Source organism: Cyrtonyx montezumae, unplaced genomic scaffold (assembly GCF_038088225.1).
Source record: "Cyrtonyx montezumae isolate F1298 unplaced genomic scaffold, pur_monq_1.0 scaffold_4, whole genome shotgun sequence".
NCBI classification, from domain to species: domain Eukaryota; kingdom Metazoa; phylum Chordata; class Aves; order Galliformes; family Odontophoridae; genus Cyrtonyx; species Cyrtonyx montezumae.
This window is the reverse complement of record NW_027072045.1, coordinates 14,523,452-14,538,974: the sequence shown is the minus strand read 5'-3', so window position 1 is coordinate 14,538,974 and position 15,523 is coordinate 14,523,452. Positions and strand designations below refer to the sequence as shown.

The window sequence follows — 15,523 nt, the reverse complement described above, 5'->3', positions numbered from 1 at the left end:
CAAATTAACTCTCCATGATACTGGGTTGGGCTTTTTCACAGTTCCTTTGGGAATTTTGTTTCATCGTCTGTGTTAGATCGTAATTCACCAGTAACTGTACCTCTCTGCGTGTATTTTGTCTTGGGAAGTGCTGTCTGATCTGTTTAAATGCTGTTTTCAGTTAAGTACTATTGTTCTAGTAGATGAAAGATTGTTATTTCTCACACCTTTTTTTTTTTTTTTTTTTGGGTACTCAATTTCTATCAGGATCTGTGTCTCCACCTCATCTGTTAGAAGGCAGCTGTCTAGTTAGCAGTGTCTGTGCTCAATTATTTTGTATGTGTGTGTGTATCTACTTGTGTAGCAAGGAAGTTCTTTAGTTTTAGCCCCTTTATGGAATTCCCTTGATATGTATGTCTTAGGATCCTCAACAGACAGCTGTGTGTGATCACAGATGTTACGTACCTTTTCCACATGCTTTCTGCTTCCTCTTCTCCTAATGAGCAGCTTTGCTTGTGATTCAGGATATGTCACTGTGAAGGAGATGATGAGAGCCCTTTGATTACCCCCTGTCACTGCACGGGAAGTCTTCATTTTGTGCACCAAGCCTGTCTGCAGCAATGGATCAAGAGCTCAGATACACGATGCTGTGAACTCTGCAAGTATGAGTTCATCATGGAGACAAAGCTGAAGCCTTTACGAAAGGTAGGCTTTGTACATACAAAAAACATACATCTGTGCTGAAAAGAGGCTGTCGTGGCCCACAGTCCCACAGAACCAATTTGGTGACTCCTTAGTAATTCTAGTTTCATATAGGTGCCAAAGGATTTCGGTTGTTTAACACTCAGCCTCATAAATTCAACATCAGTGGAGTCCAGCTATGAGAGGTGGCATTTTCCTGCTCTAACTGTTGTCATAATAATTCTGCTTTGAGAATTCATCAACTGCCCAAGAAGCAAGAAATGAGTCTCAGTCCTTCCTCTCTTTACAATGCCTAACATCTAACAGGAGAAAAAATATAGATTTAATACAACCTAGCAGCGCTCTCTGTAAATGTAAGCACCTACACTCACACTTGTGCATATGTGCATGCAGCAGCCTGATTTTTTCACAGTTGCTTTTCAAAGCTGATTCACAAAGGCATTTGCTTTCCAGTTATCCATGCTCTTTCTTTGGAAATACTGAATTTTGTATTAAGCCTCTGCTTAGGACTTCAACAAAGCTTTGCCATCTAAGAGTGGTAGAGTCCTAGAACAGCGCATAGAAGCTCTGAGCTGCAGTAATGGCTGCCACAAGCTCTGCTATCTGCACAGACAGCTCTGCACAGCCCATCTGTAGGACTTGAAAGAAACTGGAACAGCCCAAATAAAAAGAGTTGCCATAGGTGATGGTTAGTTGCTGACTTTTCTGTGCTCGCCCTGTCTGGAGTGGGCGGGAAGCATTTCCTGGTATTGGTATGCGGTGAGAAAAAAGCAGTTGGTCACCTTCAGAAATGTCATTTGACATCATTAGTTATATCTGAACATCCATGATAGAGAGTCCAGATGCCAAGGGTTGGGGTGTGAACCAAAAGTAGAAGGATAAGAAGGAGTTTACCTTTCAAATATGTCTGAAGGATGCTTTAGAGGTTCAGCTGCAGCCAGAAGACAAGCTGTATCTTCAGCTCATCCTTTATCGTATCCTGTCAGTCAGGACAAAACAGTCTGAAACTGGTGATTACAAACAGGATGGGACAAACGATGGGGCTTGTGCTTGTCTGCAGCGTAGAAATGGAATTTAACATCGTCAGCATCTTAAGGCTGTATTGCATCACTGCATATTGGCCTGTGATGTGTTCAAATGCTAAGTTACAAGGGGAGGAGAATGAGGAAGAGGCTGTATCACAGTGCAAGTGGAAAAAATGAGGGGAGACGAGACAAGAGAGGAAGGCTTCATTTTATAATTCAAATAATGAAAAAAAAAAAAAGCAAAACCCGAAGATTCTGTGGATTCAATAGAAATTCTGGCTTTTTTAATTGTGAAATGTTGTTTGCTGTGTCATTAGAATAATGCAGCAGGGTCCTCTGAATTCTGGTTTCCTCTCTGGGCCAGGAAAGTGTAAAGTTAGCATAATAGTTTCTCTGCTGTGCACTCTGGTCTTTGGAAAGATGAAGTGGTATGAGGTGGTTTGGCAGCTGTGATGCCAGCATATAATAAGAGTCTAGTGGAGGAGCTCTAGGTGCAGAACACAGAAGAGGAATACAGTCAAAATGCAAGTCCTTGTGGCTCTTACAGGCTCATACATGCTTACATTTTGGCAAAATAAAAGAATTAAGTTGTACTTTCTGTATAAATTAAACACCACCGTTTAGATGCAAAATCAATTTCCTATTGAAAGCATACTATCCTAAGCAAAAGTTTTGTCCAGTCTTTTTGTAGCAATAATTGGAATTGTATAATTTTCCATGACACGAGTCTAGTATATCATTGCTGGAAGTCTTCTCCTGCTGTGTTGAGATTTAGATGTCCACTGATAAAGAAATGAAGCTTGAACTTACCAAAGAGGTTGCTTGTTGTCAAGACAGGGATTATCACAAAATATCTTTTCTGTGGTTCAATCATTCTTGTATTTGCAGCAGTGGTAACAATAATTCAAGCTGTTGAGTGATCTCATTAAGGTCATCCTCATTATCTTCCACACTTTTCCTCCTTTTTCAAAGTCAACTTTTTCTGCAAGTTATTTGAGGAGATACCAAATGCAGCTCTGTAGAACACGTGGGTATGTATGTGCTGCTGTATGTATTTTGTGGAAAAACAAGGAAAACTTGTCTTAACACTGTTCCAAGAAAATGTGATCAGGGATGTGTAACACACCTGCAAAAGCTTTCTTCATACAGATAAATTGCTTTGGAAACAAAACAAAAACAAACAAACAAAAACCAAAACAAAAAAAAAAAACGGAGAAGAAAAGAAGAAACCCCAACAACAACAATTTACTGGTGCCATTGGTAAAAAATAATAATAAAGAAAGAAAAGCTGATTCTGAAAAATTTCCTGTATACTTGAAGCACCTACAGTAACTTTCTTTGTATCCTTTCTAAACTGCAGTGACCTAATGTCATGGTTTCTCCTGTAGCTGTATAAACATTACTGATAGGTGTAGGTCTGAGAGTTTAATTTCCTGCATCTTTTCAGTTATAAAATTGTCATCTCAGTTCTGCTGTATACTCTTAGGGTACATGTTCAAGTGTACTTGAAACACTGAAAATAAAATGCATGTTGCTGCTCTTAAGTAGCGCTAAATATACGTGAAGATTGAATGAAACCTCCAGAGGTGGGAGGTGAGAACTAAACAGCCTTGAGCTGAGTGCTGAACAGCTTTTGACTGCGCACTAGGGGACTCTTAACAGCTCACAGTGAGATGCTGCACACATACTGGACAATTGGATCATGTACCACTCCTACTGCAGCATGTTATTGAACGGCTGCCTGAGCAACGGCACCCTTTTGCCCTTCATGATGCTCATTTCTAGCTGTGGGTGCTTACTATTCATTGCTTTGCAAATACACTGAGGAGCAAACATGCTTGTGTTGTGCTAGGATCCCTGTGGGATAACTTGGTGTTGCAGCTTTGGATGGAGCTGTGCGCTGATGTCTCCTCCAGCACCAGGAGTGATTGTTCCCATTGTAGCAGAGCAGGCTGCCAGCTGCACATACTGTGATCAGAGCAATAATAGCATGACTTCTAAAACTCAGGAGGAAACTGGTCTTTTGTCTGCTTTTGGTTCTGATCAGTGTTTTCTTTTTATACTTTTTGGTAACTGTGATAAACAATCTCTTGTTCTGCTTCTGGATTTCTTGCCAGTGGGAGAAGCTGCAGATGACAGCCAGCGAGAGGAGGAAGATCATGTGCTCTGTAACATTCCATATCATTGCCATCACCTGCGTTGTGTGGTCTCTGTATGTCCTCATAGACAGGACTGCTGAAGAGATTAAACAGGGACAGACTACTGGTACGTTACTTGGTTATCTTCCTACTTACTCATTTGGAATAATTCTTGATTCTGAATGCAGAGAGAGAGGATGCAAAGCCTGAGAATGCAGGTAATGCTTTTACTTCGATCAGTCAGATTTAGGCTGAGATTGAGTTGGTTTAAAAGAACAGTTCTAAAGTGTTTTAGATAAATTGGTGTAAATTTGTCTGTAGGTGCTTTTAAGTCTATTACGGTCAATTTCGCACTTGTGAAATGTGCAGATACAAGAGCCAATCCACTGTAGCCAAACACAAAATTGCACTGTCTTTGCTAATTTAAGCTGGAACACTTACTGAGAAGATAAGGATGTAAGTATTTGTTTGCTGCTATGGCTACCTTTAGCTGAGTGAAATGAGAACAATTTAAAAAAGAGAAGAAGGAAGAGGAACCAAAATCCAAACCTCTGAGCCAAACTAACAGAATTACTCTTTGTATTCAGCTGTCTTTGAGACGCATTAGCACAGCTTTCCTGTGGGAGACATGTTTGACTGCAGAAGTTAAAGAGTGGTTGTGCAAGAAGTGGAGAATTTCAGGTTGATTCTTAGAATTCCAGTTCACTCAGCTGAGATGAGGTGCACTCCAATTGGTGCAGTGGTTGACACCCCTCTACACAGATGTCTTAACCAACAGGATAGCAGGTTTCCTTCAGTGGGCCAGCTGCGGGATTATCAAACTGAAATGGGTTGACTTTGGAGTGTCAGGCTGTGAATTTGAAGCTCTTACGGAGCTGTTTTTTCAGGCAGCCGAGCTCCCCCTGAAGGTGGGGATAGGAGGGATAGGCTGTGCAGTAAGGCTGGGAACCACAACTCTTAAAGCAAACTGTCCTTGCTCACAGAGCAGAGCATTGAATGCCAGCCTCATATGCAGTTAGGAAATGTCTGGCTTGGGTTTGAAGAGCTGAGCGTCAATAAACCTGTAAATCCACTGAGCTTTTACAGTCTCTGTAGAGCATAATCACACTTCAGAGAGCTTTGCTGTCATTCTTTTCAGTTTAGCTGTAGTATGATTGTTCATAGTTTCAGTCAGGAAGCTGCTTTGAATGATTGTAGTTTCTGTTCCATCCAACACCATCATTTCCACGTATGGTGAAAATTGTTCGTTCAGCGTAAGATTTCCATATGTTAAAGAAAAGCATATGCTCTCAAAGATTTATTGTATCCTCGTTATTTTATTCAATACATTAGATGACCATGACATGGAGTAGTATGACAATATAGTACTTGTTACTCTGCTTTCTTTGCTCCCTTCATTTGCATTCTAAATCTGAGGAGCTGGGTTACGTTTATGGAGTGTGCATGTGTTTATGCATTCACGTCTGCACAGCAAAGTGTAGGCTATTGCTGCCTCCACATGGCATTAGATAGCTCCCCTGTGAGTACTCATCACTAGTGGGATTTCATCAGTAGTCATGTTGCAGTGCTCTTTGGGTTTGGAGACTAAAACATTTGCATTCTTTCCTACATTGCTGTAAATTTCCAAAAAAACAGTGGCCTGTGTCTTGTAAACAGCTTTAAGACTTGGCTATGATTTTTTTACTCTGCTGATGCTCTGAGAAACCTGAGAGTAATTCAACATGGTTTCATATCCATTTTGGGATATTTATTTTTCAAGAGAAGAGAGACTGAGGAGAGAAACATCCTGTTTATAAGCAGAAGATTTAAAGCATCAGTAGTTTCTCATTTAAAAGTAGGTGATAGGGATGTAACAAGATCCAATGGCAAACCAGGCATGTTCAGTAAAAGCACTGGTGGTCATTTTTAATATGTCAAGTGAGTTTGCCAGAATGATTCAGCAGCTCCAATGCTTGCCATTTTGCATCAGAAGTGACGCTGTCATTCAATTACAAGCTGCTGAGTCTCATGCAGATAATCAAACTGTCAGGTTTGTGTCAAGAACGTCTCAAGCTGGATGGTGACAATGGATCCCTTCAAAGACTTAAGGCCATTTGTACTGTGTGATCATAGAGTGGAACAGACTCCTTAGGCCTCTGAATATCTTACTATCAAAAGGAAAGTATGCCATAGAAGCCCTTTCATAATCTGATCCAATTTTCTTCTAAAAACAGGTGTAAAAGGACCTAAGGTTTATTACTGGCATTTGCTTTGATTGTGCTGCACGAGAGCTCAGTTATAAAGGATCAATTGGTTTTGTGTTTTCTTTTCCCTTTGGTGAGCAATATGTTATGTGAACTCAACAAGCGTAGAACTCAAAGTATGTTAAACCTGAAGAGAGAGAAAAAAAGGGAAAAAAAGAAAAATGGCAAAATAAGAACTCTGTAATTGTCTCCTTAAGGAGTGTTTTTGAGAGATCCAGTATTGACATAATCTTTTCTCTATTCCTTTCTTTCTTTTTTTTTTTCCCCTTTCTTCCAGGGATTCTAGAATGGCCATTTTGGACTAAGCTGGTGGTTGTGGCTATTGGTTTCACTGGAGGACTTCTGTTCATGTATGTACAATGCAAAGTGTACGTACAGCTGTGGAAGAGACTTAAAGCTTATAACCGAGTAATATATGTACAGAACTGTCCAGAAACTAGTAAAAAGAACATTTTTGAAAAACCTGCACTAATGGAGCCAAACTTTGAAAGTAAAGAAATGCTTGGGGTTCACCATTCAGATACGAACTCTTCACATTACACAGAGCCAGAAGACTGTGCTGCAGAGATCCTTCACGTCTGATTGCTGGGTGGGAGGGGTGATTCTGTATGTCCTTGAAGATTTAAAATATCATTGTTTACTGCAAGCTGCTCTACCTTTTCAAAATCGGCTAATAGCTGAGGGCTGGTGGATGACTTTTTTTACATTTGTGTTTTGCTGGAATTTTTTTAAATCCCTTCAGCATGTCTGTCAATGTTATCATGGTTGCATACCTCTCAACATTGTGTCTCACATACTGGCTGATCAAAGAGCCACAGATATCTGGGTAGAATGAGCCTTGGCTGTGGTATCAAGCAAGCCGCTGGTGGACTGTCATCAACTGCTTATGGAGTCTGTTACTTTAGAAGATGACTGAATGATTCTGGAAGATGTGTGGAGTATGGCTTGGTTGTTTTTTGTTAGTTTGTTTTCTGTTTTTTTTCCTAAGCATAATGAAGGAGGTTGTCCCAGACGCTGCAGGAAATGAGGGAGCTAGAGTCTAATCTACCACTAACACTGCCACTAACATTTTGTCTTAAGCAGCAGGTGTAACATTATCCTTTACGTATTGTGATGAGATTCACAAAGCATATAGCACTTTTAAAAATCTTTATTTTGTAATGTGTATGTCCAATGAGAATGAAACTTGAAAGAATGTGTCATTTTTAGAACATTTCTTCTTTCTCTGCCCCATCCATTCTACTAGAACATAAGTCACTTGCCTTATTAAAAAAAAAATATATTAAAAAATTTCAACCTGTGATTTCCAACACATACCCACATTATCCTTTTAAACATAACACTAAAAATCTGCCTCTTTGGGTTTCCTTTGCAGAGCTGTTCTTTTTGAAGGATATTGCACTTGTGACTTGTGGATGTGTACAGTGTTTGTTTTCAATGAATAAGGGTTTCAGTGCTATACTTTAGGGATTGGTTTTGGTTTTTTGTTTTGTTCGGAACAGGTCAGACCATCAACAGATCTCCACATATATACCTAATGTGACTTTCATTCCAGACCATCGGTAAAGGGTTTGCTGGTACACTGGTAAAAATGTGAGCTGTTATGGAAGAAAGATAGTTAGTCAGTACAGTTGAAACTGGTGTGAATTACCCAAGAATCTGACATTGTGAGAGGAGATGCTAAGATCAAAATTCAGAAAGTAAATATTGCATTAAGTGAATGAATTAAAAAATACTTGCCTGTTTTAGCTCAGATGCGATGTGTTTTGTAGTCAGAGGATAGCTTTATCTGTTGCTTTGAATTTGGAACTGGCTATTTAATCTGTCAGCCTTAATGAAAAGAGAGACTATTTTAGAATCTGTTTGCAGAGTTTTAAGACAGATTTGTCCAAAGCCTGGGATGTCTGCTGTCAGTTCACTTGACCAGTTTGCTTCACGGAACCACTGTCCAGCTTTGAGCCTCATTCAACCAAAGTCTCACATCAGTATGACTGGGGTGGACACGTAGCCCCACTGAAACTTAGTGCATGAGGCTTCTGTGTTTCAATGCTAATTTGCTCTACCTGAGCCCAATCTAAATCTCTGTGAAGTCAATAATAATTTTCTGAATGATGTTAGTAGGAATCCCCCAGACTTCTCTGCTAGGTACAAGCCTCTACTTTCTTACTGAGACACTGAATGAAATCCCTAGGTCCAGTTAAGGTTTTACTTTATCCTTTCCAAGTACAACTTCACTGGGCATGACCTTTTCATAATAAAAGAAGTTGCTTTAACATATCCCAAAAAATAAGAGATCATTGATTTTTCTTTTTTTTTCTTCTGAAAATATTAATTTATTTCTATATTAATCTTTTTTAAAAATGCCTGAGATGGGACTAAGGTAAGAGAACACACACGATGAGCTGTTGGAAGAAAAGTGTGTGCATGCATGCCTCTGTATGGTCTCATGCTTGAAGCTTACTGGCTGTGTTCTTCATGAACAGCACGGTACCTTGTTCCTGAGATGTTTTAAAATACACAGACCTCTAGGCAGTCCTAGCAAAGCTGCAATGGCATGGGTTTGCATGCTGTGCTAGGTGTCAGGATATTCCATGCTTATGTGATATAGGCAGACAAGCCCTGCACACTTGTTGTCTACGCCTGCCATATTTTAAAGTGCAATTACTAAGACCCTTTCCTGAACTCTGCTATGAATGATCCTGTTCTGTGAACCTGGATAACATTCAGTCTTATTTTGTTCTTGGTTGGTTTTTTTTGTTTTGTTTTGTTTTGATCTGTGAAAAAGATTTACTGGATAAACTCAGGTGGGTTAATATCAGGTCTTACATACTTTCATAATTTTCTTCAGAAATGCCCAATGCACAAGGCTTTTCACATCTGCATGATGCACAGAATCAGCTGTGTGCATTCTCATCCAGTCTGTGGCCAGTAGCGGAAATGAAAACAGGCAAGTCCTGGTGTGAAACCTGTTCGTGCTCCAGTTTGCATCTGAGAGGCAATGGTATCTGACTGATGTTCTGACAGTGCCACTATGGCATATTGTAACATGCTCGTCCTGTTTTAATCACTGTCATAAATGATTCTTGATGAAATATTGTGAAATCTCATTTGGCATTTTGGAAGCTCTGTGCAGCATATGCCAGTTAGTGTTCAGTGTATTTGGGACACTGAATGTTTTTGCTGTGGTCCTGTGTATCCTAAGAAGGAAAAACATCTCCATTAAAATCGTCTGGGGAAAAATAACTGCAGATAAAACTGTTCTAGGCAGCGTTACTACTAACCATTCCCTTTCTCCAGTAGCTCTTACCTGAAGGAAAATAATGCCTACTATTTAAATTTTCTTTACTGGTGAGGATTGCTCAAACCAGGAAGGGCTGCAGAAGACATTTGTCTGCCGGGACTTCTCATTTAAGCTGATCATACCTGAGCTGATTCTTGCTTAATGTTAACAGGGGGCTTCTGGAGCTGCAGTTCTCTGCCTCTTCATGGTGCTATCAAATGGTATAAGAAGGCCGAATGGTGCTTTTTCCTTCTTGTTTCCTTACGATTCTGTTGACTGGTGTTCAGCTTCCAGCTGCAAGGTACTTTTGCTAGCTTGGGTGGGCACCCTCCTGCCCACGTGGATGTTGGTAATGGAAAACAGCGCCCCTATCACATCAGGCATTCCAGAACTTCTTCTTGGCAGCTTTTGAAATGACTGAAACAAAATCTGACTTGTTTTGGTCCTTGTTCCTTGTCCTTCTCTGGGACAAGAATTAAAATAGGAGGGAATATGGACTTAGTAGTAGCTACTGCAGCCCTTTCCCTAGACTGTCAGAATCTTTGCTCTAGATATCTGACCAAACTCCCATGCTATTGACTTACAGCTTGTCCAGAAAAGCACTGGTTATGCCAAGGAAATCTTTCAGTGCATCTGCCAGGTCATCACCATGCATTATGTTAGAAGTACAGGTATGTGCTGTAGAAGATTGCTCCACTTTAAGAGATCATGAGACATTAAATTCCTATGAATTCTCAGGACTTTCTTTGATCGTAATCCAATATTCTGGCTAAAGAGGTGGCCAGACCTACAGACCAGTGTCATCTGGTTGAACATCATTGGGGTTGGCTGTGCTTCAGCAGAAGGGATTCAGCAGAGGTTACACTGGTACAGAGGTAACTCCCTGTCCATCCCTCCTGCCACTTCCCTGCGCTGATCAGGGCACCTGGTCTGCATGTGCTGATGCTGTGTCAGGAGCAGGTTCCTCTGCCCTGTGTTTGATTGACATAGTGGGTTACATAGTGGGACTGAGGTCCAAATTTCCCCTAGGCTGAGGCATATTAAGAGAGGTTTCTGGTATAGCCTGCTGCGGAGGTTGTAGCCAGTGCTGAAAAGGAGGTCTATGAGTCTGGGTTGGGTTCACAGCAAATATGGGATGAAACAGGGCAAATACAAAAGCATGGCTATTGCTGGCTGGGGTTTCACTGCATTATATTGGATATGCAAAGAAAACTTCTAAACAGGACTTTTTATTTTGTGATTATCTTTTAGTTTGGAGATATTGCGGTGTCTGTATATTCCAATGAAGTACTGGGAGCACTTGTCTTTGTATAGAAGATAACTGTTAAAAAAACATTGCAGCTGATCTTGTATTTAGGTAAAACATTTGTAGATAGGTTATTGTATAACGTTAAACAACTTTACACTGGCATGTGTTGTATAGTTTATACAAGACACTTCACGGTTCTGCAGGATTTTTTAGTTAGTGAATTTCTAGTAACTTAAATGTATAGTTTTGTATCCTTTGATGTATGTTCTTTTACTCAGTATTACCACTTGCAGAATTATTTTTAGTTTCTTAAACTGTAATTGGTTATTTGTGTGTGATACACAGGGTTATTGACTGCAGCAATAAAGTGTTTCTATAAAAAAAAAAAAAGAAGAAACAAAACAAAAGCAGCATAGTATCCATTTTGTTTCAAAAAGCATTAATGGCCCAGTGTGGAGCAAAGCTGAGCTCCCCATAGTGAGATGATCAAATGAAGCCAGTTACTTTTACTGCAGCAAACACGGGACTGCATGGCTGTGTACGTCAGTGTAGCATACCAACATGCAATAGGATCCATGGCAGTTTGATGTCACAGATCATAAAGGGACAGTTAACCATGAAGAATAAGTGGGTGACTCTGTTGTTGCAGTGAGAAGACATGATCTTGTGCTTTGGGGTCATGTGCAGGAATCGTGGGAGAGGTTTCTGGCTTGTGCCATGCAGGGGGTGGAGAGATGATTCCCACTGCCCTTGGAATGAATGGGTTTTCTTGCATCAATGCTGAGTGTTGCTATGAATGCTTCATGTCTCCTGTTGGTGTTCTCAGTGCACTGGTGCAGAGCAGATGATGCTCATTGCCCTGATTGATGTCTAAGAAAAAATAAGTTTGTGTTAAGTGTGGAGCAGTGGAAAACTGTGATTACCCTTCATTGCTGCCTGCATAAGCATAATCATAGTGTTACATGTGTATTCATGCCAGGACTGAGCCCTAGCACAGGAAGTCCTCGGTAGCTTTTCATGGATAGGTTTCTACCACCAATAAGTCAAGGAAAATTGCCATCTGCTCTGCTGTGAGACAGCTTGTAACAGACGTGTAAACGCCAAAGAGCAAATAAGATCTGCAAAACTGTCTGCAACAGGCGCAGTGGGTCTCAAAGAGACTCTTTTATCCTTTTTTTTTTTTTTTTTTCAATAACTGGTTTTGAATTTTAATTCAGGTAGGAAATGGGAGGGGATTTTAATGCTGCAATTTTAGAGAGATGTTTTCCATGCAAAATGGAAGGTTGTCTGGTATTTCTCAGTGAAGCCAGCCTGGTTGTAGTACACAAAGGTACTTGTATAAAGCTTGCTAAATGCACCAGCAAGACCTGCATACAAAAATATCTTCCTGGAGAGATGGTAAGATGATTTCCAGGTCCTGCCATTTGATAGACAGTCTCTGGGAGGGAACGTTGATAGTCTACTTGATGAACAGAGCCTGTGGAACTGTCTGGCCTCTGGTTAAAGTGTTCCTTATCTTGGGTTTAGGCACCTCCAGCTAATTACAAAATAGCTTCTTCCCTCTTGCAAACTTCTCTTTGGTCTAAAGGAGTCTTGCTGTCACCGTGTGAAGTATCCATCTCAAGGCAGAGCCGCAGCTTAGTGCGGGTGGCACAGCTGAGATTCCAGGAGCTGACTTCCCTAGCTGACCCTGGCAGCTGAAGCAATGTGGTGAGTAGCTACTGTCACCCAATAGGCTAGACCAAGGCTGAAAGGCTGTACAAAGCAGGAGGGCAGCAGCGGGGCTTGTAAGATCCACTGGGTGCCTTCTGGAGGCTATGGTGGTGTCAGACAGGCAGAAGAGATCACCTCTCTGCAAGGGTGATACCAGGGATCCAGGGGAGGGAGGCCAGCTGCAGCAGAGGTGGCTGTGTCCAGGCCTTCGGAGCCCACAGCCAAGGGAAGGTTGTGGAGGAGGAGCACTACATTGATCAGAAACAGCAGGCCATCTCTTGAGAAGGCTGGTAGCAGAGCACAGAGGGCTTGAGGCCGAGCTGCCCCAGGGGTGAAGCCTGCTGCACGCACAGGTCTTTAAAGACCACGTAGCTATGAGAAGCACAATGCATTGCCCATCGTGCAGCAGCTGTGCCTCCTCCAGCAGCCCTCCTGCCACAGCTGCCCTGTGGGCCACTCACCAGATTTGCCCATCCTCTGCCTGTTTACCCATAGTGCCCCTTCCCATTTGTTCTACCAAATGGAACCCAAATGTCCTTTGTCTTCTCTCCACCCCTTCCCTTTCACTGCTGTCATTGTTTTTTTTTGTGCTCAGCTTGTGTCTGGGTAAGATTGGGCAGAGAAGGCTGTGCTGAGAGGAACTGAACTTACACCAGTGTGTGATTCATTAAGATGACTGTGAAGTTCCCAAACCTGGCACTGTGCAAATAAAGCTCAGCATCAACCTGCTATCCCAGTTTTTCCTGGAAATCCTATATCTGGCTACATTCTTCAACGTGTAGGATGCTCTCTAATGTTTTGGGATTTAGAGGGTACAGTGTTACCACAGTGCAAACACTCAGAAGAGGATGTTTCTTCACAGCCTTAGGGGGGATGAATGACATCAGAAAATCAGGAAAGAATATCTCATTATAGAATAAGAATCAAACAGGTAAAAAAGCAATAATTAATCATATCCAAACTGGGGGAAGGATGTGGAAGCAACTCAGAAAGGAGGCAGGGGATGTTTTGAAAAATAAAAATGAAAAATCAGTAGGGCTCTGGATAAAAGAAACTGGGAGTAAGCTCAGTGCATTACTCAAGGCAGAATAATTGGAAATGTAATGTTGCTTAGAGGGGGTCGAGTGGTGGCAACCTTCAAGAATACTCTTTTAAAGTGTGTTCTAGGGAAAAGGAAAGGTTGGCAATAGAGGAACTGGTAGCTGGAAATAGAGAGGAGACCTTGGCTGAGAAGGTTAAGGGGTTGAATGATTTTATCTCAAAGGAACATCAGAGGACTTGAAGTAACTGAATAAAACAACCAGGAGGCTGCACTGAGCAGAGGGAGAACACCTCTCAGGGAGTGCTTGCTAAACCTCTGAGGCTCAAGGAATCAGGCTGGCTATTCCTAACATTTTAAGACTTCACTAAAATTAACCTCCCAGTCTTTTGTGCTGGGAGCCCCATGCTGTGCCAGTTTGCTCTGATACTCCCTTCCTCAAAGGCCACCTGCAAACAGGGCAGGCCAGATGGGCTTAGGAGGATTCATCACTTGGGAAAGCAGCTTTCCTTTTCAGGGGAAATAGGGGTTTGGAGAGAGTACAAAATGTCTCTGGATGAAGACTTGATCACAACTGCCTTAGGCAATGTATGTAGCACTTTGTATGTGCCTTACTCCTGTGCACCCCAAATTAACTCACAAAGCACTGTTGTTCTCTTCTTGAGGATGCACTGAGGTTCCCCTGGAGTCTGGCTTGCCCCTTGTCTTGTTCTTGTGCTTAACTTTCTGCTCCTGATTGTGCTGCGCTATAGGAGGACTGATTCTTTTCCAAGACTACAGGATTATCTAAGTCAGTGTTTCTCCTGCCAGCAAGAACATGGTTTTTATTTTTATCCCCAAAGAGTGCTTTCAGGACCATGTAACATTCATGGCCACACCTGAGCTGTTGTTACACACCAGAGAAATCAGATGAAGATTAAATCCAACTGTTTAGCAGCTTTCTGGCAGAGCTGAGACAAATCAAGCGGTGGCAGAAGTTAAAAAAGTGTTACTCTGGGGATTAGTTTGGACCAGCTTGACTTCAGATGGGATTTGATGCTGCACAAACTCTGCCCCTGTTGCTGGGACCTGAGACATTCGCAGCAGGCTTCAGTCCCTTACTGCTTTTCCTGGCTGGCAGAGCGAGGGCACTCTGCTCACCTTGTGCTCCTGGAGATCTGTGGGTCCTCCACGCAGGGATGGCAGCAGGAACTGCTGCTTTCTGATCTGGTGGAGCAGCCACAATTAGGACCCATATATTCTCAGCTATCAAGCCCATGTCCCTTAGATTATTTATGTAGCCTGGAAAGATCTGTAGGCTCCGCTAATCAACTCCATTATTGGTAATTACCATGTTACATCGTTCCTCCCATCCTTTATTAGCATGCTTCAGGAGCCATCTGCCCATCCAAATCATCTGTAGCCTCAGGGGAGCAGTTAGGAATGCAACATCCTCACAGCACAACCTTGCTTGTCACTAGCATTGCAAGGAGGTCAAGAGCGACAACAATGGCCTTCCCCTGACAAGTTCAGTGCGGTGAACATGAGCAGTGCTTAGAGGGAAGGGGACCTGTGAATAACCATCCTGTCCCACAGTGCCCTGTGCTCTCTCCCAGCCCATGCTCTGGGTCCACCAGCCCCTCAGCCCAATGCTGGACCATCATGGCAGCTCCTTCCTTTCTTTTTATTTCATGTTTCTGGGCAATTTCCCTGGCTTTTAAGAACAAGACTTACAGGCATAGGTAGAAGCAATGGAGTCTCTTAGTAAAAGGGCTGTTTGGGGTTATGTTGTGCAGGTTCTTGATAAGAAGCATTTGATAATCCTGCCAATATTAAATACCACCGAGAATAAATGACTGGAGGTGGAAGTCAAGGTAAAATCAAAAGGTACTAAAGAAATAGACTAAAAAGAGGGTGAGTTGTGAAGGCGCTGGAGAGTGTTACGTACAGCACTGAGCTTATTGAGTTTTCTTTAGCGAGTCTACAAGAGCGGCCGTGCTGCACGGCACAGCCCAGCAGGAGGCAGAGCCGCACCGGGGAGCAGGATGGGGTTCCAGCACCGCACCTCCACGCGGGATCTGACTCACAACGAAACGTGGAAAACCACCGAGTGAGGTTTGCACAGCACTTCGCTCCGTATTTGCAGCAAAACCGAAGGCGCCCAGAAGATGGCCCC

General features: G+C 42.2%; 1 protein-coding gene across 5 annotated transcripts in view; it reads left to right on the top strand.

Moving 5' to 3' along the window:
• The window catches only part of MARCHF8 (membrane associated ring-CH-type finger 8), a 78,742-nt gene extending 70,796 nt beyond the window's left edge, over window positions 1–7,946 (top strand). For all 5 annotated transcript variants that reach the window (XM_065746357.1, XM_065746355.1, XM_065746359.1 and 2 more), the window contains 3 exons: window positions 504–684; window positions 3,824–3,971; window positions 6,365–7,946. In XM_065746357.1, coding sequence (XP_065602429.1) covers window positions 504–684; window positions 3,824–3,971; window positions 6,365–6,669 — 634 coding nt within the window. In that variant the 3' untranslated portion in view covers window positions 6,670–7,946. The remainder of the gene's footprint in view (window positions 1–503; window positions 685–3,823; window positions 3,972–6,364) is intronic.
• Window positions 7,947–15,523: the final 7,577 nt, after the last annotated feature.